This window comes from Hetaerina americana, unplaced genomic scaffold (assembly GCF_022747635.1).
Source record: "Hetaerina americana unplaced genomic scaffold, ioHetAmer1.1.p SCAF_2, whole genome shotgun sequence".
Lineage (NCBI taxonomy): Eukaryota > Metazoa > Arthropoda > Insecta > Odonata > Calopterygidae > Hetaerina > Hetaerina americana.
The window spans coordinates 55417093-55443518 of record NW_027286763.1 but is presented as its reverse complement, the minus strand read 5'-3'; the positions used below and the strand labels follow the sequence as shown (position 1 = coordinate 55443518).

General features: G+C 36.7%; 1 protein-coding gene across 1 annotated transcript; it reads right to left on the bottom strand.

Annotated features, from left to right (window-relative positions):
• Positions 1–1831: 1831 nt before the first annotated feature.
• egr (TNF superfamily member 12 eiger) lies at positions 1832–25457 on the bottom strand. Its single transcript, XM_071585178.1, has 5 exons — positions 25081–25457; positions 8750–8870; positions 6631–6804; positions 5041–5189; positions 1832–2855 (listed from the first exon to the last, which is right to left on the bottom strand). The coding sequence occupies exons 1-5, from the start codon at positions 25261–25263 to the stop codon at positions 2586–2588; spliced, it is 897 nt and encodes a 298-aa protein (XP_071441279.1). The 5' UTR covers positions 25264–25457; the 3' UTR covers positions 1832–2585.
• Positions 25458–26426: the final 969 nt, after the last annotated feature.

Sequence of the window (26426 nt, the reverse complement as noted above, 5' to 3'; positions counted from 1 at the left end):
CGAATGGTTGATCATCCACAAATCTAACAGATTTGAAGAGTTCACTTCCACTTGAGCCCTTCCCATGACTCTCTTAGTTTCCTCCAAATATACAGGTATATTGATTGAAAAGAAAAGGTGGCAACAAACATTCCTCTCTTACTTCTCCGTATTGCACTTTCCATCCTAACTATCTATTCACAATCTGCCCCTGTGCAATCTGAGACATAAAGGTACCAGATAAGTTGTCTATACCTCCAGTCTACCCGTTTTTTGTTACATATTGCAATGGTGTATAACACCATTTGATGGAACTCCTTCATGATACATGTGGGACTAAACTTTACTGCTCCACAAAATGTATTTTTTTTGCGACTTGTTTCAATACAGCATACATCTTCTGGTTTGAATATAATACACTGTATCAAAATCCGTGGCATATAAATTACAAATTTTGAAACAACAGAGTTTTCTTGCTTTTGCATCATATCATTGCGAGGAAAAGAAAACTTATGAACATAATTATCAATCTCCAAATTATTTACAAGAGTTAACTTTCAGTATGCAAAATGATATAATTATGTCAGTCAGCATGTGTTGCATCTGCTTGAGTGTTTCCTTTTCACTCACGATTTCTTACCCCGTAATAGAGGAGACATCCAAGTGAGTGCCCGCCTTCTTGGAGTAGTTGATTATCTACCTCCCACCAATAGATCCCCAAGCCACTCCAGCAGTTCTTAGATAAAGATATCCATTATCTGTAGAAATAATTGTCTTTTACTGATCTTTATTAGTAAATAATATTGTGATAAAGTCATTTGACAAGTAATATCAGACACAAAAGGATAGGAAACAGTTTCATCCAAAGTAAAATTGCCATGATGTGCCTACTATTATCCAGTGATGTGATGGTTGAAATTGGCAAGAAATTCCATGATTTTTTTGAATTACCGCAAATAATGGGGAACCTAATGTCCTCTATACGAAGATGGTGCATTTGACATAAACCATGAATGAATAGCATATTGCTTAAGGTTATATCTACTGAACAAATGATATCCACCCATTCCATTAACTCTTCAGTATCCTTATGGTGAGTTCCATGTCAAGACACTTCATATTGTGCCCAACACATTCATATTCAACTTTTAAATCTAGCTTGTTGATTAGTAGGCCCCCTTACTGAAAGAATATCCTTCCAACAAGAGTAATTGTTGCTTAGAATTAGGACACAAGAAGTAACAAAAAGTAAAAGGAAGAAGGAAAACAAGTCGTTAGGTACATGCAACTTGGGACATGGGATGAGTAAATCTTATTGCATGTTGGGATTGCTATTCCTACTCCCAAATTTCAGCATTTTGTCACACCCAAACTTTGGTAATCTGAATTCTGTTAAAGCAATAAGAATAGTAGTTTGCTTTGAGTAGGCAAACTGAGACAAGGCACCACAATTACTCAAAATATGTACTAAATGAAATTCATCTTAAAATTTTAACTATGTTGCTGCTATACTGCATGGTGATGCATAATTATTTTGATCCTAGTTGCTATTTTGTCAGGAAAAATATTAGTAAAATATTGTTAGTTTTCTAAGATTATTTCAAATTAACCTTTTTTATTGCCTAACCCAAATGGGCATTGTGTGAAGGGCATGTCATGATAGGGAAATAATGACCACTAATACATTAATTACATTTTGGGGGGAATTATTTCATTAAGAATAGCAGGTCACAAGACATTCTCACATCAGGAACCATAATTTGGATTTGTGTTATCAAGAAGTATGCCAAGCAGTTTGAAATGATTAGGATTAAGCTAATGTAAATCATTAATTTTTATGTTAGTATTGTGGTATTACCCTGTGCATCCACAAATTAAAATACTAAGAAAAGCTATCAGCTGGTTCTTCTTGTGAGCCATTGTAACATTTGCCCATACAGTATTAGGTATTGCCTTAGGTAGGGAAAAGCTTCAATGAATTCACTATTCTAAAATCATTTTGTCTCTTAAAAATGTCTCATTAGCATTCCATTCTGCAATAGTTGTCAATAGCTTTGGCTATTCTCCAACAAAGGTATGCCAGGAGTGTCTTGAGTGCCTGTAATTGTCCCTTTCAAGGAGTTTATTCTCCTGCACACAGTCATGGGACTCTATCTGAATGTTTTTTAGTATGTGTGCTGATACGTAGCAAAGGATTAATTCCCCACTGATCACCACAATGATATTGCATCAAATTTCCCGTGTGTACGAGGTTGGGTATTTTATGCATATCCCTGTAGTGGGATGGAATTTCCCAGTAATCATAACCTAAAGCCCTTAGGATACAACTCATTGAAGCACATTTAGATGTTTAAAAAATAGGCTATTGGAGCTCTTGTTGTATGTAGGTGGTTGTTGAGATCATATCTCTTGGTTGTTGAACACGTTGTTTACAAGTACAGGTAATACAGTCTTTCATAAATCTTACATTCATTCCTTACTCATAAAATAAACAAAAATTATGGTCAGAATCTTTGTCTAATGTATTTCATTAAAATAAATAATCCTATTAGGATGCATTGATTTAAGAATGTGGAAGATTATTTAGTGCCTTGCTGCTTTGAAAATCAGGGTCCTTCTCGTGGTCCATTGCTGAATTGAGCTACTCTAAAAAGCCCAAAAAAACTCTTCTCTGGTTCAAATATTGAGTACCGCAGTGCTTCCACATCTCTCAGTAATACAGTGTCTCCTGCATGTAGTTCAACCATTCCACCAGTAAAACAGGTATTGGCTTTCGTACCCACACCTCCATGGGTCATTGTTGTACACTGAAGCACAGGTGTCTCATTGACCAACACAAGAAAGCCATTGATATCATGATCATCTAGGTAGTACACCTAAACAAAAAATGTATAGAGAATATAATTTTCATTTCGTTTATAGGTAAAATTTACATGATATATTCATAATCATGAGCCTTTTGCAAAGCATTGATAATACCCATAAAAGTTAATTTAATTATGCCTAAGGCTGGCCACTAACCAGCATTTTCTTGTCATGTTAAAAATCCAAGATTAGTATTTTCACCAAATGAACATTTTTTCATTTTTTGTGTTTTTCACCTTTAGGCTGTTTAAGTTAGCGAAATTTTATGGGAGTGGTTAATACTGAATTACATACATGAGCTTGTATGCTAAATTATTTGATACAGTGCAACCCCTCCACTATCAAAATGGAATTTTACAACTTAAGAGTGCCACATTTTCAAGGATGTGTATTAGTTTTCAAGGAATGTCAAAATCTACCTCTAATGGTTTACCTACCTGTAGTAATAAAATTTTAGCTATATCAACAATTGAATTAATTCATAATTTATTTATCTTGCAAGCAATAAATATTGTAAAATCTTTCTATACATTGGCCTCAATGTTAAAAGCATTTAATTGTGGTAATCTATGGTTTCAAAATTATGATTACTTGTGTCCACAAAATTTAGATAAAAGTTTCCTGCTATAAAAAGGATTCAATCTGATGTTAATTATGAACTAAGGGAACACTATCCTTTTGTTAGCATTTAATTGTGGTAATCTATGGTTTCAAAATTATGATTACTTGTGTCCACAAAATTTAGATAAAAGTTTCCTGCTATAAAAAGGATTCAATCTGATGTTAATTATGAACTAAGGGAACACTATCCTCAAACTTGAGCTCTGTGAAATCTGCTGTAAGTGAAAATAAATGATAAAACTTGAATCAGACAAGAGGTAGATTCAAAATTTTGTATTGTGATGCATGGAATTCTTACATTAGTGCAATGTGTTGATTATTGCAGCAAAATATTCACTAAAATAAGACAGCCATATCAGAAGATTGCTCTACTGCTCTACCTTCTCTTATATATTTCCTCTTACTTTAATGTTTAACTTAACTTTCCTATATCTCGAGAATCTCATTAATTCTTTTTTCTTGTAGATAATCCTCAACCCATACCCATCGCAATGTTCCTGTAAAGCATTTCATAATAACTGGGTGGATATCATAGATATCAATCATCTCTTATTTACTCCCTGTTCAAGCTCTTCCCATGCTACCATAAACTTATACTCAGAATATATGCTGAAGAGTTCTAGTGAAAACAGGCAACCCTGCCTCACGCCACTGTCTATACCCATTTTCCTTCTGCTAATCTTATCTGTGCCATCTGATTCATGAACGAATTTTAAACAAGTTGCCTATCCTTCCAGTCTACTCCTTAAACTCCACAAAATCTCCATTTACTTAGCCCTCTCTTAATGGTCAAATGCCTTCTCTTAGTCCACGAAAAAACAAAGACTGCTATCCTGATTATACAAGCTTGTATTTGCTATTCCTTTCTACTAATGTTATCATCACTGCAATGGTGTCACACATCCCTCTGCCCTTTCTAAACCCAAAATGGTCTTAGTAGTTGTTTAAACTATTGTAACCTTCCATTGAAGATTATTAGAAATACCATTGCTATTTGACAAATTAGACATATTGCCAGATTGTCCTCACATTGATCTACCTTATATTTTGGAGATTATGATCGAAATTGAGCTTAAGAAATCTTCTGGCCCTATACCTCCCTCAAAAATACTGTGAATAAGTTCAAAGAAACCCTTCCTTTTATTTTTCCCTGAACTCTTTAGTAATCCTTTGAGGATATCATCTATTCATACTGCCTTGTTCATCACCATCTCCAGAAATACTTATTTATCTCAGTATCTAGTATTCTTTGTACCCGTATATCCTTGTCTACGTCATATTCCCCTCCAATTTCTAAATTGGCCAGCCTAACCTCTTTGCCATAAAGATCTTCTGTGTATTCATTCCACATTCAATGAGTCTCTCTTGGCTATATCAATAACTATCCTATGTACATTCTTTCATTTGACATCTAACTCAGTAGAGAACATTTATCTCAAATAGATGTAATCTCCCACATTCTCTTTTATGAAATGGGGGAATGTGTCATTTCAAATCTTAGTCATATTACTAATACTTTCTCTCTTTGATCACTATGCCTCAAGGATTCACCATTAAGTACTTATATTTTCTTACCTGAGCATAAACAAAATATATTCCTGATTCTCTGATACTTAGAGTTCCATCATTTTCTTGTAGACGATGTTGTCTGTTGAAGCGGCCACTCCATTCTTTCATCCTCCAATCTCTGAATATACCATCAGGATGCCTTAAACGTCCATTCCCTGAAGGTAAAAGACTTTCATAAATATCATTAAATTTATTTGACCTGATCATAGACTTAAAACTTCATACTTTCATGGATATGATTGGGCCCACTCTAAAATAAAAAACAACCTAAAATTACAGTGAGAATGTTTACATTTTTTACTTTTGGTATTAATTGATTTCTGAGCATAATGGAAATCTTCAAAATATCCATCTCATGCTAATGAGAAACTGTTAAAGAGAGGCAAATAAGTAGTTTATGGCCATTTAGATCAGGGTAATGTTAAAAAAATAATTAGTTTCATTTATTGTTAAATGAATGAATTAATCCATGGTGGAATCAATAATATAATTTGGGCATTTCACAAGTTTCCGAATTCTGAATTTGATTTCTATGTGAAATAGAATCCCACCATACAACTAGGACAGGTTTCATCACATATAATTATATAATAAAATTCTGCATGCATATTTCATAATTATATTCCCCAGGTAATGTTCAACTAATATTAAAACCCATCTCCTCATTTTTTTCAGCTTCAGTTAAGTTCACACAATGAACATTAGTATACTTCAGCCACATAAAAAATGGCAAGCATCTTACAATACCAAATTGGCTTTCAACACTGCAGCTTCTTTTAATGATAGTAGGGGAAGTGATGACAAAAGATGAAAGGCTAGGAAGTAGGGCAGGAAATAAGATGCAAAATAGGCCACTAAGGAAGCAAGCCATTTTTTTTAGGGTCCTTCCAAATCATTACAAATTATCAGTAATCCTAGGATTTGTGTGTTGCAGCTCTCCACTCAATTTTTCTACAGGGTCATCATATCCTATTCCTTCTATCTGAGTGTTTATTCTTGTTTATGCCTGTGATTATTTGTTGCATCAATCTTATTGGAAGTCTTCCTCTGTAATTCTTCCTAAACACATTTCCCACAAAATCAATTTTCATTAGGTCATAATATCTCAAAATGCAACCAATGCAGTTATTCCTTCTTCTTTTAAGAGTTTACATAGAACTTGAGCTTCTTCTATGGATACATTGTTGAATAGACATGAACTCAAAGCTCTCACTCAAGTCCTTATATTATGAATGATCTCAGGGGAACAGACTGTTTTCTTCACAAAAGGGTCCATGCTCCCCATATAAGTCTAGAAAGATCATATTGGAAGAGGTACTCTCGAAAGGTTTTAGCACCTAAGTTATCCATCTAAGTGGTTCTCCTTGGCACATTTTAGGCAATCCACAAAGATGTTGTGTCTCTCTGCTGATGACAGGTGATGCTGGAGGTCTTCTGCCTGTATTGATGTACTATCTCTGATGCCAAGTCCAAGGAAAAAATATGAGGGCATGAAGAGATTATCTGGTACAAATTTGATTTTAGAGAAGCATCAATAAATCAATCTTTGTATTGTAGGCCACTGATTATGGATGATTCATGAAGGACCCAATTTACCTGCATAGTGTCGATGTCCAACCGAGTATTTTGAAGTGTTTCCATCAAAGTGTAGAGCAAGTGTTGGTGAACTGCCGGTCATCCTGTGCACCCCTCTCAAGACTGGGTCTTCTCGAGCTCCCACACGTCTCCTACCACCACCACCACCACGTCTTCTGTCAGATCTGGCAACATCTGTTTAGAAGCAGACAGAAGATAATAGCAGTCAATTGAAGAGGTGAATATCAACAGTACTGTGGGACCTATGGAGCAGTAATCAGTAGGAATGTACAAAGTAAGCCTTTTGCCAATGAATTGAATCATTAATCTAAAAATATATGATTTTTGATAAAAAAATCCAATCATCCAATGTTTTCTATCACAGGCCATTCTCATTTAGTTAATAAATGACCAAGTGTGACAACTTAAGATCCAGGAAAGATCAGCCGCTTATGAGGCAAATGAGGTATTTTACGCTATACTACAACTGGCTGCTTCATCCTATTTTTTACTCAAAATCAAAATTATATATTAAATGGCAAAAATCGGTATTTTTCATTGATTTAAAAAGAGCACTTCTCTCTTATTTGCGGAAATTTTACTGTTTGTCAACTTTTATAATTTCATTTTTTCTTTGAGAAATGGAAAGAAAGATTTTTACATAAATTTTCATGGAGGTAAAAATATTTTTGTTTAATCAGCTAGAGCTAACTAAAAAGTTAATTTGGATTTTAATCAATAAAAATTAATTTTATGTGGTTGTGACTTTTAACTCCAACTGGCCATCTTTTGAGCTATGTAATATGTTCAAGGTATTTATAATCACTAATCTTCATGGATATATTAGGCATAAATGAGGAAAGACTAACTTAGTGGATTTCACTAGAACATTTTTAAATTTAAAATGGCCATGGTTTAATTTCAAGGCAAAATCATCAGCTCATCATCCGCATCATCATCACCCTGATGATGCTGCCTTGCAATGAAACCATGCTAAATAAAAATTGTAGCTGAATCTGCTAAGTTAGTCTTCCTTCCTTAACGATGCCCAATATGAAAGACTTCCTTGAAGTAATGTCTGAGACAGTGCCTTCTTTCATGGAAATTATCATTAAAAGGTGTCACCTTCTTTGAGTGCTTGATGCTATAAGCAAGTAAATGCAAAAAGAAGCCTTAATATAAAAGCACACAAAAGTTGAACATAATTGGAACTTAAAAAAAAACAGGAATATGGAAAAGTTTGTATGTACACGTATGCAACTGGCTTAGCATTTTCAGGGAACAACTCTTTTTTACCATGACTTGATTTGCTGGAATTTTGAATGAGTCACTTCAAAAATGACTAACAATGATCAATGATAGTATTCAAGACTGCTCTTAGCTAAATGCAGAGGGGAAAGTCTTTCTTTGTGACATGATAAAAATGTGAAAAATCTCATATTATAAAAAAGTGCTCTCTAATATGGTGAAAAGGTGATCACTGATATACATATGAATATTAAATGGATATCTAACTTACCAAGAAGACCAATCATTAAAGTGAGGAAGAAGAAAAAAATCGCATCAATGTTCAGTAAAACTCAAAGAGATTCCAACCAGGCATAATTAAAATAGCTAGAATATTGCTCAGAACATATATGCAAATAATGAAGTGATATTTGACTAGAAAAAGTGAAAATGTGACGCAACACTTAATTTGCAAACAATATGCCACTTGTTAATACAGTTCAATAAATAACAATTAGCCCACAATTCATTGGTTGATTCTACAGTAAGAAGTTCATCCATTTTTCTTCTCTAATAGAACATCAAAATCTGTATCCTGGAAGGTTTATTGATTACCTAATGATCACAGTAATTCCTTATAAGTGAAGTTTTAGCATGTGATGTGATATCATCACTAAATAGCTAGTTCACTAGGCCGATATTCTTATTTTGGAAAACAAATTAGTTTTTTGTTAATTTCTTCTGTTGCATTACTTTAGTCATTCTTTTATTGTAAGATTTACGCATTATATATTTATATCTTAGCATAATAAACTAATATCAGGAATCACTTATTTAGCAGAGAGCCCATAATAAGTTCTACACCAGAGCTAGCATAGATTATCAATCTGCATAATCGATTATCACTTCATACCTTCCGTCTCATCTTCATTTAAGAATTCTCTATTCTGTGGTGAAGACCTTTTAAAGCGATTTCTGATCTGTGCTTCATCGTGGCTTTTATGTTTTTCTCTTGTTGTACTGCCCTCGTCTACCTGAAAATAAGAGATAGGGGAATGCATGATAAAATATGCTTTGTATAAACAACATATATCATCTGCAAAATTAAAATTTTCACTATGAAAATTATTAAAATTACAATAAATTTAATAGAGTGCACATATCAAGAGATTTTCTCCAAATGAACATAATGAATAATCTACTTGCTTGTGGACTCAACAATTAAGTTTTGTCAAAAATGAATTCTTGTTGAAATGTATCATAGTTTACATTGCCTCATAAAAAAATCAATTGCTTTAGCTTAGATAATGAGCCATTGTGCACTCTGCCTTTTAATACCCAATTATTTCCTAAATTTAACAGAAACAAGTACATATCGATCCATTGTTAATTATGTAAGTTAAAAATAAAATGAATAATGATTTCAGGGTACAATTCATGACAATCAAAACTACCTAAAGATTTGTCCTGGGTAATCACAATGATTTCATTACGGAGAATAACTTGCATGCTAGAACATGTGGCTCATTTAGTGCCAAAATATCCCTTATTAAAATTTTTGATTGAAAAGTATGTGTTTTTCTTGTAAAGTATCTTAAGGATAAGAAGAATAAAAGTAATAATTATAATATATTTCTTTGATCAGATTTTTTAAACCCTTCAGCAAGTTGGATTTTAAAATAAAAATGCTTTGTAACAAAATATACAGCCCCTTTTTTGAGCCAATAGAAAAATTTAACTTCTCATTTGTCTGTACATCATCTTGGGTCACAAAATTTATGAGCGGTGATATCATAGGCCATCAGTGGGAAATCAATCAAATACTCTCCTGAGGTACTTTCTGCATTGGTTTTGGGGATGAAAATATTTGGAAATCCCCCTTTGCTCCCAAAACCTCCCATATCAATCCAACATTTCCAAACCTTCACCTACCAACTCTTCCCCTTCCAAATCTTTCCCTGCCTTCCCCGTCCATCCAGCATGCTCATCATCTCCTCTTAAAACCATCTCCTCAGTTCCTTCATTCCCCAGAGGAAGGTGGTTTGGTCACCAAAAAATTTGGAATACCTGTGAGTTTCATTTGTATGCGTTTCTCTGTGTTTTTGTGTGCTAGGGCTATCTCCGTTCTCTGTTTAAATTATTTTTCATATCCATGAGACTTCCCTTCTATATTTATATTTATAAATATATGTGTGTGTATATATACACATACATACATACATATATGCATATACATATATATATATATATATATATATATATATATATATATATATATATATATATATATATACATATATACTCATACATATAGAAACAGATATAAGGAAAAGGGATAGGAACTATGTATATGTATATATATATATATATATATATATATATATATATATATATATATATATATATATAAAAACACAGATGTAGATTTTTAGAATATAGAGACACAAAGAAAGGACACTCACAATTTGTTATTTTACGTTTCGACAGCACGGCGGTTTCTGAAGACGACAGCCGTGCTGTCGAAACGTAAAATAACAAATTGTGAGTGTCCTTTCTTTGTGTCTCTATATTCTAAAAATCTACATCTGTGTTTTTATATATTTGTGTGTCGCCGATGAGCGTTCCATTTCAAAGATATTTTATATATATGATTACTTTCATTTATTCCAATGAAGGCAGAGCTGAATTCCATCGAAATGATCAAGAAATAACAGGTGAGTGATCTTTTTATGTGTTCTTATATTGTTTGTTGTTGTCCAAGTTTGTGTGTGTCTATGTATTATACATACTCATATTATTATTGTGTGTATACATATATAACTCCTCCCATAGACTACAACCTTGACGTAGTGGAAGGGCTTGTGCGTTCAAATGACCCCTACAGCTGTGCTGGCTGGAGCAATAATGATTGCTCCTGGTAGGGTCACACATGCAAGATAGGTTGAAGGTTAGGAGCCAGACAAAAGGTAGTCCATAGACCAGTCCCAGTGTCTGTTCTTCAGTGAGGCAGCTGCAAAGCCATCTGACCCCAGTGGGGTGGCCATTAAGTGATGATTTCACGTTAAAAACACTCTTGAGGAAGGCAACTGGAAATCATCTCGATTATCATTCCCAAGAATAAAATGATGGGTACTATCAAGAATTTGAGTCTTGGCAACTGCGGGATTTGGCTGTGTGTCATGCCCAGCAGTTGGAGAGCCAAGGCTTCTGTGGTTGTTATCTCACAAAACCCTTGCAAAGGAAAACCGACATCAGCAGGAGAGAAGAAGCAGAAGAAGAACACCAGACTAGTAAGAAATGGAACTTGGAATGTTAGGGCAATGTTGAGGGCAGGAAAATTAGAGAATATTAGTAGTAGAGATAATAGCAGAACTGATGAACTTGGTCATTGTTCAGGTATACATGCCACTGAGCAATCATAAGAAGCTAGAAGTCGACAGCATATCCAATCAGGTAGAGGACATGATCGCGTGTGTTCCTGCAGGGAAACATTTGATAGTGATGGGGGATTGGAATGCGACGGTAGGCGAAGGAAGAGATGGTGATGAGGTGGGGGACTACGGTTTAGGCACGAGGAATGACCGCGGGGAGAAAGCAGTTGAGTTCTGCAGAAGACAGGGGTTAGTCATCACAACACTTGTTTTAGACACCAAAAAAGGCATAGGTATACATGGAAAATGCCAGGTGACTCAGAAATGTATCAGTTAGATTATATTTTGGTTATGCACAGGTTCAGATACAGTGTGATCAATCCTCACAGCTTCCTAGGAGCGGATGCAGTCTCTGACCACAATATAATTGTTATGACGTGTAGCGTCCGTTTCAAAAAGATAAGGCAGGGGTGGCAGGTTAGCTAATGAAATATAAAAGCATTAAATGGATTGAAAAGGAAGGAGTATCAGCAGGCTTTAGCAAAATCATGAATAACAGTAAAGAGCTGATTACTCCCAAAGAAGAATGGGAATGTATCAAGAAAGGGAAATTGAATGCTGCAAAAGAAACTATAGGAAATGTTAATGGGAAAAGGACAAGGAAACCATGGATCACAGATGAGATGATTACAAAGATAGAAGAGAGAAGAAAATGGAAGAATGTAAACACAGAGTTAGGCAAAAGGAAATACAAAGAGTTAAACAATACATTGAGGCAGGCAACAAATAAAGCAAAAGAAGTATGGTGGAAGACAGAGTACGAGGATATTGAATGTTTGCAGAGGAAGGGTGAAATTGGTGTGCAGCAAGCAAATGCAAAAAGCAATACAGCAAGATTAAATCACTATCAGGAAGTAAGAAGGAAAGATCTGTGCTAACAGTTAGTGATAAGTTGGGTAAAATAAAAGTTGACCCAGAAAATATTCAAGAGTGATGGAAGGAATATATAGAAGAACTATATGGTAAAGAACTTAGGCCAACAATGTTAGAAATAGAAAAGGAGCAAGACATAGAGGAAGTTAGTTTAGTTCCAGGCATACTCAACGATGAGATAGAAAGGGCATTTAGGGAGTTGAAATCAAATTAGGCTGTGAGGGTAGACAACATTCCTGCAGAACTACTTAAAGGTTTAGGAAAATGTCAGAAGAATAGTCTATATGGACTGATTCGTAGTATCTATGAGAAAGGAATCTGGCTGGAAGACTTTGCGAGTTTGTATTAGTTTGCGTCAGTGTTAGCTCCTATTCCGAAAAAGGTGAAGGCTTCATCATGTGAGGACTACAGAACAATATGTTTGATTTCTCTCGCAGCTAAAGTTGTTCTCAGGATTATCAACAGAAGGATGGAGAGCATGGCAAATGTGCAGCGCAAGAGGAAGACTTCGGTGAACTCTGAATGTAAGTTTATTCCCATTTGAGGAAATATACCTTTATTTCATTATACACAGAAGAATTTCAAAAGGTGTATCAAAACCATATTTTTTAATGAAATGAAAGGATATGATGGTTTATTGATGACTAATCAGCAAGGAAGTTGTCTTCACCCCTTTGCTGTCCAATTCCTAAGGCAGGTTTAAAATAAATTTGTTTATTTAAATTAGTGGTTCATAGTGGAGATATGAGGAATTTTGTGGGCTCGAATCAGAATCTATTTTAAACTTTGCTGGTTTCAATGGAGTTTTTACTCCATTTGCACATACTGGACCATGAGCAGGTAGTACGGTAAGTTGAGATAATGGGAATGAAGAGTGAATTTCTATCTGCTTTAACTCAATTTAACATGCACCCAAATGCCTAAAATTCCTAAAAAATATCTGGAAATAAAAGGCTGTAGTATAACTCAAAAATGTTGCCTTATAAAGTCTCAGTGACAATTTTCCAACTAATCCCTGACAAAAATCATATATTTGTATATTATCCTTTTTTCAGTAAAAATTTACAAATTTTTAATGCCAGAAATACTTTGTATATATTGTGTATAAAAAACATCAAACAGAGGAGTCAAGTCTTCCTTACCTTAGCATAAACATTTAATTAAAAAGAAACTTTTCATTAATTGTGACTACCAATCTTATGATTTTTTTTCCATTTCATGAATTCTCTTTTTAATACCTCTCCAATATTTGAAGACCAAACTGAGATCCTCATAATTGCACTGGGGTGGTGAAGTAAAGCAGCTGGAGGAGGGAAGTGACTGTGGTATACCCTACGATAGTGAAAAAAATTAAGGTTAGTGATGACTATATAAAGTATTAGTAATTATAGCAATGTAGCTTTTGAGTATGATGTTTTCAGATGACTCCTTTAAATTCTGATTATGTATATTAAATTATAGTTTATTGTAAAATCAAGTTTCTTGGAATAAAATGGTAACTAAAACTTATTTCATGAATACAATTTATGCTAATATTCCAATTTTCATTCTTACAGTTTTCCCATCAACAACTTTCAAGGCTAAGCTCAAAAAATTGCTTCCAAGTATGTTAATGATATTAAAATGGAATGAAGTTCCTAGCTGATAAAATTCATTCATTTAATTGATATTTTATATTTGTGGTCATATTTTTTATAAGGATAATGAAATTATTCTTGGTAATATACTCATATGTGTCTCTTCTCCTGATGAAACTCATAGATGATCATGTCTCAATTCATACATTTTTTATAATTTACAATGCAACATAATTACTGACATTTGTATATATCTATCCTAATCTCTTCCATGGACGATTCGTCACCAGTTATGATCCTCTGGAGCAAATTTGGGTCATCACGGACAGAATCATTAGCAATTTTAATGCATTGCTGTTTTTGGTTGAAATTGAGCAATTTTGGTACGAATTTCGCGGCGACCAAATAATTGGTAAAAATCGAAGTGCACCAGCCAATCAATGTGTTTAGGTCCTCAGAAACTTCTGTAACGGTGATTCGACGATTGGCAATACTATTTTCTTCACTTTAGCAATGTTTTTGTCTGTTGTTGACGTGCTTGGGCGTCTGGCTCGCTCTTCGCCGTTCACATCTTCTCGGCCCTCTGAGAACACTTTGTACCACCGATAAATGTTGCTTCGGACCAAGGTAGCTTCTCCATATGCCATAGTGAACATTCGCAATGCGTCCGCGCACTTAATTTCGTTTTTCACAGAAAATGTGATACAGATTCTTTGATCCATTTTTTGGAACAGGCAACAATCGAAGACAGGCCAAAACAAGTCCAAGTAAAACAGCTGCCAACAATTAAATGAGCATTCAAAATGGCAGAACTTTTCGGCATAAGGGAGAGACATAAGTACCATACATAATGCCACAAAAAAATCAAATATCAAATATACGTAACCCGTGGAAATTTGAAATACTTTTTGGACAGACCTCGTATATACAGTATAAAAGGAAATGAGACTGTATTAAGTATGAAAAATAATTGTATACTATGGACATCAAAAACCCAGCTCCCTGCATAGTCAGCAGGCTGAGTGCAACAGTCAGCAGGCTGAGGGCGTCCCCATTCTTCTGCCCCAGCATTCCTATCAACTCCCTCCCCTACCCTCGACCCCAACTTCCAATCCCTTGCGTACACACCTGAACCTTCAAAAGTGTATCAGATAGTGAAAATTCTATGGAAAAACAAAGCGTATTTACCTAATGTTCACTTAAAAAAGAATACAGGAGATTTACATATTCATATAAGCAACTAGGGTCAGAAAAATTGAAATTCTCAAAAAAATACATCAAGGACTAAATACAGCATTATCATTAGGAAGATTGATCTGCACCTCCCAAGGAATAAGTATGCTACTCAAAAAATGTATTGCATGGCTGTGAAAAAAGTTAATTGGTTTAAATATAATGACACTTATATATAGTCTATCCAGAAAGGATCCAGCCATGCAATATTTTGAGAAAATAGCCTACCTAGAACAATAATGCCTAGTCTCCTTTGAATTACCTTGCTTGGGACCTCACACAATTATCCCAACATCTCTTCCACTTTAAAAAACAATTGGCAAAGTCCTTTTTCAGAATGGCCAGCAGCCCTCTCATCACATTCCCTTTTATCTCGCCTGTGTCAAGAATTTCATGCTGCAGTTTTACGGGACTTCTAGCTGCGAATGATGACCCATGTTTTTAAAGAATGACATAACTTGAGATGAGTCATGGATCTACAGCTATGACCCTGAATTTAAAGCCCAGACTGTACGTCTATCCTCCTGCTTCAATGACCACGTTTCCGCGCCGTACATAGCTACGCTCTATATCAAAGTTTTTACGAGTCTTTTCTTAAAATCCTTGCTTAACGTCCCTGTCATCAACTCCCTCCTCCTTGTAATAGCCTCTTTGCCTAGCGCAATTCTTCTCCTTACGTCCCTACTATTTTGACCGTGTTGGTCCAAAACACTTCCAAGATACATAAACTGTTCTACCTGCTCTAGTTTTTGCCCTCCTATTTTAATGTTTAGCTTAGCCTTTTTCTTTCTAGAAAATTGCATAACCTTTGTTTGATTAATATTGATTTTCATTCCATACCTGTCGCACTGAATTTCCAATTCACTCAGGAATGCTTGCAACCCCTTGGCTGACTGACAAACTAAAGCTTGGTCATCAGCAAACCTAACCGATTTTACAAATTCCTCACCCACTTTCATTCCTACCTCCAGTTCCTCCCATGCCTCTTTAATAATTTCCTCTACATACAGGTTGAACAGCAACGGTAAGAATGGGCAACCCTGCCTTACACCTCTTCCTAACACGGCCCATCCGGACTCCACGTTTCCCACCCGCACCTGAGCAGTCTGAGACATGTACAGGTTGCGGATTAGCCTCCTTTCCCTCCAATCTATTCCCATTTTTTGCAATATACTCATTAGTTTTTCCCAATTCAGAGATTACATATGTATGTGTGTGTGTATATATATATATATATATATATATATATATATATATATATATATATATATATATATATATATATATATATATATATATATATATATATATATATATATATATATATATATTACACAGTAACAAACAATATAGAAACACAAAAAAAGGAATACAGTATGAGTCATTACTTCTCTAACCTACCCATGAAGACGGAGTAGAATTCCGTCGAAATTATCAAGAAATAATGTGTGAGTGATCCTTTTTTTGTGTTTCTATATTGTTTGTTACTGTGTAGTGTACTATTCGGCACTTCCGTATTACGTCTATAAAAGCATGTATATATATATATATAATTTATAACACTTAGCACTAGTGGACACAGACAAAAACACAGAAACACAAAAAAAAGAGACTCACTATTTTTCGAATTTTCGGTGGTCGTTGCCACCTTTATCAAGGAAGAGAGGGACAGAACTGAAGGGAATACGAGGGCTGGAGCGATGGATGGAAGGGGAAGGTGGGGAGAGAATTCCGAAGGGACGGGTTTGGAGGGGCAGTGTTAGAAGGGTGGGGAAAATGTAGAAGGTGATGGGGGTGGAAGGGGGATGAAAATATAATTAGAGCAGGGTAATTAGTGCCTAATGTTGATTCCTGGCCAATTCCAGGACTCCAAGAGCCAGATGAAGGATTGCTCTAATGTTTTCAGTTTCAGTGGAGGATCAGAGGGTGGGAGGGATGCCATGATGGATACACTATAGCATTTATCAAAGGGAGTGTTGTGTTCGGAGGCGTGTTTGGGGATAGGGAGCATATCAATTAAGGAAGAGTTTTTGCATGAGGCTCGGTGGTTGTTGATTCTGATATTGAGGGGTGTGGTGGTCTGCCCAATATAATAGGCAGGGCAAAGGTGGCAACAAGAGTTAAAAAGCGGGTGGGAGAGGGATGGGATTTTGGTTTTGGAAATAGGGCATGTTTTGCATCTGGGTTTATTGCATGGCGTTGGAGTGGTTTTAGGACGGGTTGGGGATTTAAGGAGTGGATTTGTTGATTTGAGGAGATCGGATAGGTTGGCGGGGCGTTTAAAAGTAACTGAGGGGCATTTGGGAAAAAGTTTGGCGGTGGCATTATGATTTTTTAGGATAGGTTAGAGGTCTTTTAGGATTGATCGTATAGATTCTAAGCCCGGGAAGTATGTTGTGAAAATTGAAAGAGGGTGGGGTTCCGCGGTGGAGGAAGGTTTGGGAGTGTACGCATGTTTTCGGATTCTTTTCTTCAGGAGGTATTCGGGATAACCTCTTTTGAGGAGGGAACAGTGTAGACTTGAAAGGAAATAATCAAGGGAATCAGGGTCACTGCAAATTCTGTGTCCTCTTATGGATAGGGAGTAAGGAATGGAGCGTTTTGTGTGATATGGGTGGCAACTATTGTAGTGTAAGTATTGCTGTTTGTTTGTGGTTTTAATATGTACAGAGGTGTGAAATGTTTGGTTTCTTAATGTAACATTTACATCCAGGAAGGTGATTTGGGAGGAGGAAACTGTAGAACTGAAGGAGACAGAGGACGAAGCATTGAGGTCAGAAATGAAAACTTTCAGGGAATCGGTACCATGTGGCCAGAGGAGGAAGATGCAATGTTGGAGGAAGAGCAATGTAGTGTACCTTCTGAAGTGCCACCTTTGCCCTGCCTATTATATTGGGCAGACCACCACACCCCTCAATATCAGAATCAACAACCACCGAGCCTCATGCAAAAACTCTTCCTTAATTGATATGCTCCCTATCCCCAAACACGCCTCCGAACACAACACTCCCTTTGATAAATGCTATAGTGTATCCATCATAGCATCCCTCCCACCCTCTGATCCTCCACTGAAACTGAAAACATTAGAGCAATCCTTCATCTGGCTCTTGGAGTCCTGGAACTGGCCAGGAATCAACATTAGGCACTAATTACCCTGCTCTAATTATATTTTCATCCCCCTTCCACCCCCATCACCTTCTACATTTTCCCCACCCTTCTAATGCTGCCCCTCCAAACCCGTCCCTTCGGAATTCTCTCCCCACCTTCCCCTTCCATCCATCGCTCCAGCCCTCGTATTCCCTTCAGTTCTGTCCCTCTCTTCCTTGATAAAGGTGGCAACGACCACCGAAAATTCGAAAAATAGTGAGTCTCTTTTTATTGTGTTTCTGTGTTTTTGTCTGTGTCCACTAGTGCTAAGTGTTATACATTATTATTCACGTCCGTGAGACTTTCAAAAAGTGTTATATATATATATAACACTTATATATATATATATATATATATATATATATATATATATATATATATATATATATATATATATATATATATATATATATATATATATATGTATAATGATATGAGCACATTAATAGCTATCTCTTTCAGGAAATTAATTTTAACTATGGTAAAACTGAGGTACCATTTATGAAACCAATTCATAATTCATCTGTCCATTTCTTATTGCTAGTGGTCACCTGTTAGGCTGACATCTTGCCACTTGAGAAGCAATAGGCGCTATCCAAGCAGCAAAGGAAGTGTATTGAGTGGGCAAAATGGAATTGATTGGAGATTCTGATGATCCCTCACCAGCAGACATCATTATAGAGTTATTGATTGCCTGATGACTGCCCTTCTTCAGCCACATTTTCTCAGAACCGAGGAGAGTTAGCATCAATCTTCTCAATTGGCTGGTTTGAGCTCTTGGTGCAGGTATAGAAGTGTCAAAATTAAGCTATTTTCATCTATCATGGTTAAGAGTTAAAACAACTACTCTTCAAAATCTCTAACCATGTTGTAATTTCAAAATTTCTCACTCTGTATTCCTTACTTTTAAACCAGTAATTCAAGGGTATCATATCTGGAGGGAATGCTAACTTTTTTGGTGAAGATCTTTTAGGATAAATGTATTGCTTAGTTTAGCCCCTCTATATTCTCTGAAATATGGAAACATACTATATTCCTTAAATTTCTAGTTTAAATGCATACTTTTTACTCCTGATAATTATTAGTGTGTACTTGCTCACTGTTAGTATGATAAAGGTGTAATGTTTTCGATTTAAATCTTATACTCGGAGGGAAGTTATCAACCCTACCATCTCCTCCCAAAATTACACCACTGTAGTTCTTGAATTCTGACTTAGTGGTGACACTAGGAATTAAGATTCATTGGCAGATTTGTCTCTCATTTTATAGATTCTCATTACCAACTTTTTGCTGGTTTTCCTGATGAGCATACAGTCGTGACTTATCTCCTAAGGTTTTGCAATCAAATTATTAATTTTTTACATGGGTCATTCCAAGAAACTTATGTGACCCTGGAATCTGTGATATTGGTATAGTTTCATTTATTATGCCTAGTGCTGACTACAACTTTATTTTTTGATGGTATATGCTCACTCAATGGCATACAACAAGCATGGACCTGAGCTTATAACCAAAAGTTGCATCGCTCTTATTGATAATTCTGCATTTCCTTATTATTTTTCCCATTTTAATATAAACTTCCCCTCTTAAAGGAGGAAAATAAGCCACGTTTCTAATTTTCAATTGAGTTTTTTGTGTGCAAGTGTGATGGTTTTGTACCGTTATAACCTTCATGAATATTAGAAATAGGTATCGACCATTCAAAAAGTTCATATGAAATGCTCCGCGTGCCATACACGGCAAATCAAGTCCTTGTCTTCAAGCTGATCTACGTGATGTTCGCGTCGTCAATGAATTTTCGCAACATCCTAAGCAGCGCCACAACGCGTCACGTATTCGTACAAACGATTTGTTCTCGAATTCGCATAAACTGTGCATTTTAAATACGCGTAAAATTTGAATTTCTTCAGCAGAAAACAATACACAGCTGTCCATCCGCCAAAGTTCAGTATTTATATCAATAACCCGCATTAACTGAAAAGCCTCTGGAGATAATGATATAAGTATGTGAAGAGACGGCCACTCTGCAAAAACAACCCAGATGATTACAAATATTGTCGATTCCTACGAGAAAGCGAAAGAAAAAATTGCGTCACATATTTGTCTCTTTAATGTATATGGGAAACGATTTAAAATAAATCTGTGGGACTGGCTATTCGGATGGAACTCTCAGAGTTTACATTTACATGGGGATGAAGCACTGACTTATTTTGCGACAAGTTTTAACGTTGGCCAGAAGAAAAGAATCTCTAGTATTCCGATTTTCCCCGGGGCCCGCGATTGATACAAATCGTTTCATTAAATGAAGAACGTTTTCAGGGTGTGTTCTATCGTCTGTACTGCTCTTTTTCCTAAATTGTAGGCTTCCAATTTCCAGGGCCATATTATTAGTTTTAACCACTTGACTAGTTGTGTTATCACTAGTCAGCCGATCGTTTTACTCATTGAATCAACTCATTTAGGGAGAATGTGCAATATTCGAGGCCGTCGGAACATTATTTTTCGAACCATGCGGGCTGCATTGGCATTTCTACCAGCAAGGAAAGCATACATAGTTTTTTCCCCGTGACTTATTAGACACCAAGTACAAGTTTCATTCATTTTCGATGACGGTGCGCATTCTGGGTTGAGAGTGAAAATCAGCTGGGAGAGCATTCGTCTGGAAATTATTGAATTGCGGGATGGATGGAAAATCGCGTGCCGTGTTGTGCCAAATACATCCCAACATTGCGAAACAACGATCTTCATCAGAGACACGAGTTTAATTTCCTCCTAATTCACTGAAAGCAACCTAATTTATCATAATTAGAAAATGCACGAAACATTTCAAATAATGGGACAAAATACAAACATAATGCCGATTGGCAACTCGTATTGGCACATTGTTAATACGTATTAAAAGTTCATTTAATGAGCTTCGGTGGTCCTTGGGGACGGTTTGTGCGCACGGTTCTGTTCGAATAACTCCCCTTGTGTATTTGATGGCACTTATCCTTATCGATTACATTTTAAGGATCTTGGAGTAAGGGAGCTTGTGTATGAATGAGAATGACAGGAAATGACGAATAAGTGCTAGAAGCTTTGTCACCGGCGTTGGTGTAGAAATAGGAAGCCGTGGAAGATAAATCGACGCAAGAATTAATGCGAACAAAATGTGTCACAGTTGTGCTGCATTTTTCGGCGAAAATATTGAGATAAAAAGAAGCGACATAGAATTTAACGTGTTTATTGATATGTCAGGAAAAAGAAAAGAGAACCTCAGAACCAAAGATCTTTTTTATGTTGTAATGTATATTTCGCTGTTAAGTAATACCGAGTAAATATTTTGTTTTCATTTCGGCCTTTCGTTACTTTAAGAATCCCTTTTTTGCAGATCTGGTACAAAATGAGTTCATTTTCACATACCGAGTACAATTCATGGCGGTAAAAACAGTAGCTTTTGGAGATGACTCAATTTAATATTAGTAGGTGTATTTCTAGCTTTGTATCTACGGGATCCTTCGTGACCCGGCCCTGACAACCGAGAAAAAAAACTCGATTATACACAGTGAGGATACAGAGCTAATGCTCATTTTAACTCAAAAATAAGTAAGTATAAACTCCCTTAGTCATTGCGAAGTACTTTCTATGAAATCCTAAGGAAATTTTCAGCAAATTTATTTTATTTTATGCATCTTTAATTCATTAGAATTCTACAAAAATAACAACTATTTGTCTATGAAAAAAATCTATGCATCCATGTTATACATCAATATCCATGCTAAATATATTACCCATTAAAAAATTAACGAGTTTATAGTATAAAAATAATGTCTGAGCTTCCTCCAGTACATTTCTTATGAGCTGAAAGGCGTTATACGCATTGTTTATTATTTTAAAATTATGTAAATGGTTTTATTATTCGTCGTAATTTTCGCTCGAAATCTCTTTCTTCTTTAGATGTGTATTTTTTAATTTCAACCTTTTAAATAACAGTGTCAGAGTTATTAATTTATGTCGTTTTGATTCCAGTGATTTAATGGTAATAATCCATCCTTCCACTATCCCAAGCACCCGACGATTACGAGACAATTTCATCGTGTTTTCCTAGGCAGATCTACAGAATGTGTCGCTCCTAAATTGGGAAGAATGATTGTATCGGCTATTTTCCATCGCTATTAAAATTCGATTTTTTGGAATTAATAGTAAACACGTAATGATTTACTTTTCTGTTCCGATGATAGATAGACTTCTTCTCGCATAGCGTTTCAAATATTAGAATTAATGGCCCTCGCCAGTAGCGCATGCATGCATGCATGAAAGATGGAAATTTTGGAAAGAGGGTCTGCAGAAGAGTGATTAGAGGGTTGATTAAACAATAGTGAACTCCAATAAATGAATTAGTTTTTGTATTTTATTAATGCAATACTGGAAGTGGCAAATTTTGGACAAACGAAACGGTTCTCCTTGGTTTTATTCCTGTAACAAAAGATACATTTCAATTCACTGACTGTTGCTAAACTTTCTCTAGTTTATGAGTTATTTTTTGCTTCCAATGGAATGGATGTCAAAAATCTCGTATTACATGGGTGAAGATGATGTGAGGGCATTCTGACCGATTTAGTATTTTGGTTCTTTGGAGAGTTCTTCAGGATTCCACCCCTCCGTTTCTCCACTTCCGACGCCAATGATTATCATTAAAATTAGTCGATAGTTTAAGAATTGAGCTGGAGAATTCGTAAAATAGTATAATATTGACGAATTTCATTCCTCAGACTGCTTTGTTCATGGAGAGTCAAATTGCGACATAAAGTCAGCCATTTACATTGTTTACAACAGATCGCCGCTATATTCGCCCGAGACTGCAAAAGTTGGGAAGACAGTTAATCATGTTTTTATCTTGAATTATCTTGATTTATGGGGCGGTGGGTACCAAGTAGTTACATATTTTTGCGTCCTTTGATGAATGAATATGTTTTGTATTTATATGCTCGTGCGTAACCGATCTCCGAAGAAAAAACCTTGAGTATAGAGCCCTCGTAAAATACGACAAATGCGATTTCAGAAGCCGCTGAATGGCAGAAAATCTCTCTCTTTATGTAGACCAAGGTTATCGTTACGTATTTTATTTTAAACGGTTTAAATGCTAACAATCATCTAAAAAGTGTCATTTTTTTAAATGGACCAGAACTGCATTTCTTCCGGCTGCAATTCATTCTTACGTATGTGCATTCCAATTCACTTATTTTCTGGGGAAGAACTGCAAGCAACGTAAGTTACTTAGAGGTGTTTTAATTTCTTTGGGATTCAATTATATGAATAAATTACACACCCAGTGTTTACCTTTGCACGTAATTTGATTTGCCACATTTCCCCTCGGCGAGAATCTCATTTCACACAATGACATGCGGAACTAGGAAAGAGGAGACTATATACAATCACCTTCTCTTTCTTATATTAAAAAAAACAGTTTTTCCTCAAGTTTGAATTATTTCCTATTTAATGGATCTCACGGCATTTATTTTGTCGAGATAAAGGGTTTCCAATGTCCATATATATTAGGGAATACCTTAATGCAGTGAGAAATCTGGGAAAAGTGAAAATAGCGTGCGTGAAATGAGAAATGTTGCGGTAAATGGACTTCGCTCGGGAAGACCATACATTTGCACATTAGCATGACCAATCAAAGACATCAGCATCAGCGAGTTCAAAGCCATTGCCATTGACCATCTGTGCATCTGAAAATATTTGGTAAAATTTGAAAAAAAAACTATAGGCGTGGAGAGACATTTATGATGTAATATTATTAGGGGTAGGCCTATTGTGAGGGTGAAAAATAGTGGCAAAAACATGCGGCGTAATCCATGAGCATTCAATGATAGTACCCTTTGATTCTAGCACTTCCTCTAGGATGTAATACATGATTTTTATTTTGAGAGCAGCTCTTTGGTGGGATTTTTCTGTATTATAGCGACAAATACTTATACAAGACTAAGGGAAGATGGAGTTGATGGAAGGGACATTGACTAAGGATTTTCATAAAATATTAGTGAAAACTTTGATATGGATCGTTAGTTTTTTCCGACAACAAAATTGGGCGTTTGACCAAGATGACAGGCGAAGATTGGAGACTTATGAGATGTGGGTGTGAAGACAAGAAAAATTGGGCCTTTAACCAAGATTACAGGCGAGGATTGGATACTTTTGAGATGTGGGTGTGAAGAGAATAGGAAAGAAAAATTGACGAAAAGGAAAAAAAACGAAGTACTTTCAATGGTGGTGGAGGAGTTAGGATTTTGGGAGAAACGCAGAAGAGGAAGAAGAATGGATGCAGGGCATTTTTTATTGGCGATGGGATGTTACAGACCACGAAAGCGGAAAGAACGAGGTAAGGGTAGGAACATAATGAGCATATTGGACGGAACGAAGGGATGAAAAAGTGAGCGAAATTGGGGAAGGGTTTGTGGTAGTGCCGGTTGTCTCGTTAGGCGAGGGTTAGAAAAGTAGTGGCGTTTAACATGTGTCCACCGAAAATCTAACTTCATCCGTAGAATGCCAATGATAACTAATTGAGAAAAATCCTCTACTGGAAGATAAATGACGTTAAGGTTGAATCGTAGCGTGTAATATTACAAAAGAAATATATTTAAAAAGTAGAGACTTTTAATGTGTAAAAATCATTCGCCTAGTGACTTTAAAGTATAAATATCCTGGATACGCGAATCGAAGAAAATTATGAATGTTGATATGCCAATCCACCTTGCGATTCGAAGAAAGCTCTAGTCCGGCAGAGAAAACGGAATATATGCGAGAGAACTTGAGAGAATTGATCTTCTGGCAATTGTGAGTAACTTAGGAGGGGATCGAGAACGTGGATAGACCCTGGAGAAAGGGATCGAGCAGTCAGGAGGATGAAAGGTGGGCATGTTAAGGACGAGGGGTTGGCGGGAGCAAGCGGGAGTCGTTCCCAGGGGTCTGCTCTGTTGCGCGGCTAGTTCACTCACCACGGCGGGGCAGCAGCCCCGTGACTCGAGAGACGAGAGGCGGACGGTCAACTCTTCGATGTCCGCCCTCGCCGCGATGGCGTACAAGACGGAGGAGAAAGCCGCCGCCATGCACAAGACGCACAGCAAAAACATCGGCACGACATAGTGGTCATCCCTCGAAGGGGACGATTGCGAAGACATCCTCGTTCCCGTGCCAGCCCCTCACTTCCTACGCCTCTATCCCCTCATTCGCCGCTCCTTTCCGCGTCCTCGGCCGGCAAGGGTGGGTTTCGGAGAATATTCGCACGAAGGATGGCGGAAAAACGACACGGCAGTCTCTCCCCTCGCAACTTTCATGGATCGGTCTGCTCGCTCTTGGCTCTCCACTAGTCACATCCAGCACTGTCGCCGTCCGCGGAGAGGAGGGAATCGTCGCCGAGGGAGGGAGGGGAGTGAGAAGGGCAAATGTTTTTCTTGGTGTGCTGGCTCCCTTGGCGGAGCAAAGGGTAGAGGGGTGATGACCGGGGTCCTGCTCCATGAGATAAGTGCCCCCTTCCCCTCCTCGTCTTCCACCCAACTAGATCGGGGGGGAAGAAGATGGAAGTGGGGAATGATCTTGAACCGGGGAGAGAGAGAGTGGGGGGGCGGCTTAACAATTGAGGGGTCCCCTCCGTCTCATCCTTCTTCCGCTGATTCCTTCCTCCCACCCTTCCCTACAGCCGGCACATCCCAACCGTTTCCCCCTCCTCCCTTGCTGACCAAGAATGGCTTCCTCGTCGGTTTAATGACATAGAGGTTTTATCGCGGGATATTTTATCAATTCAGAGAATCGTCAAATGCGATTAAGGACGCAACGGTGAGTTGTCGTTAGTCCGATTTCCTCCTCCACCTCCCAAACGTGAAAGTTCATTTCGCCTCCGTGATGGGTTGTTTTGTCGGAATTAGAGTAAAGTGATTTTGGCTCCCATTGCCGATACGTTATCTTCTGACACTTATTAATGGTCCATCCTAAACCTACCGATTATGATTTAAGAAGGTTTTGGATGAATACAAAGACTAGCCATCATTACACTTCTAAAATACGACATTAACAGCTGAACTCCCTACGCCGCAATAATGTCGTCTTCAATTTCGCATACATTCTACCTCCCTTTATTCCGTCCAACGTGGCGTTACCCTTATTCTCCTGCTAACTTAGCTTATCTAATATTCTCTGTCAGTATTCAATCTTCTATTGCCACCCGAAATGCTCCGTGTTTACTCTCCCTAATACCTCTCAAAAATCTTCCCCCATCATGCCCAGCTTTCTATGCTTAAAATCCAAATCTCGAAAAGTTTCAATTTACGATTATCCTCAACGACCA

Excerpts from the sequence above, each read along its gene's own strand:
- egr (XM_071585178.1), bottom strand. The coding sequence starts at position 25,263 with ATGTCTTCGCAATCGTCCCCTTCGAGGGATGACCACTATGTCGTGCCG. Across the intron at positions 8,871-25,080 it reads GGGGCTGCTGCCCCGCCGTG|GTAGACGAGGGCAGTACAAC; the intron begins GTGAGTGAACTA and ends TCTTATTTTCAG. Across the intron at positions 6,805-8,749 it reads AAATGAAGATGAGACGGAAG|ATGTTGCCAGATCTGACAGA; the intron begins GTATGAAGTGAT and ends GCTTCTAAACAG.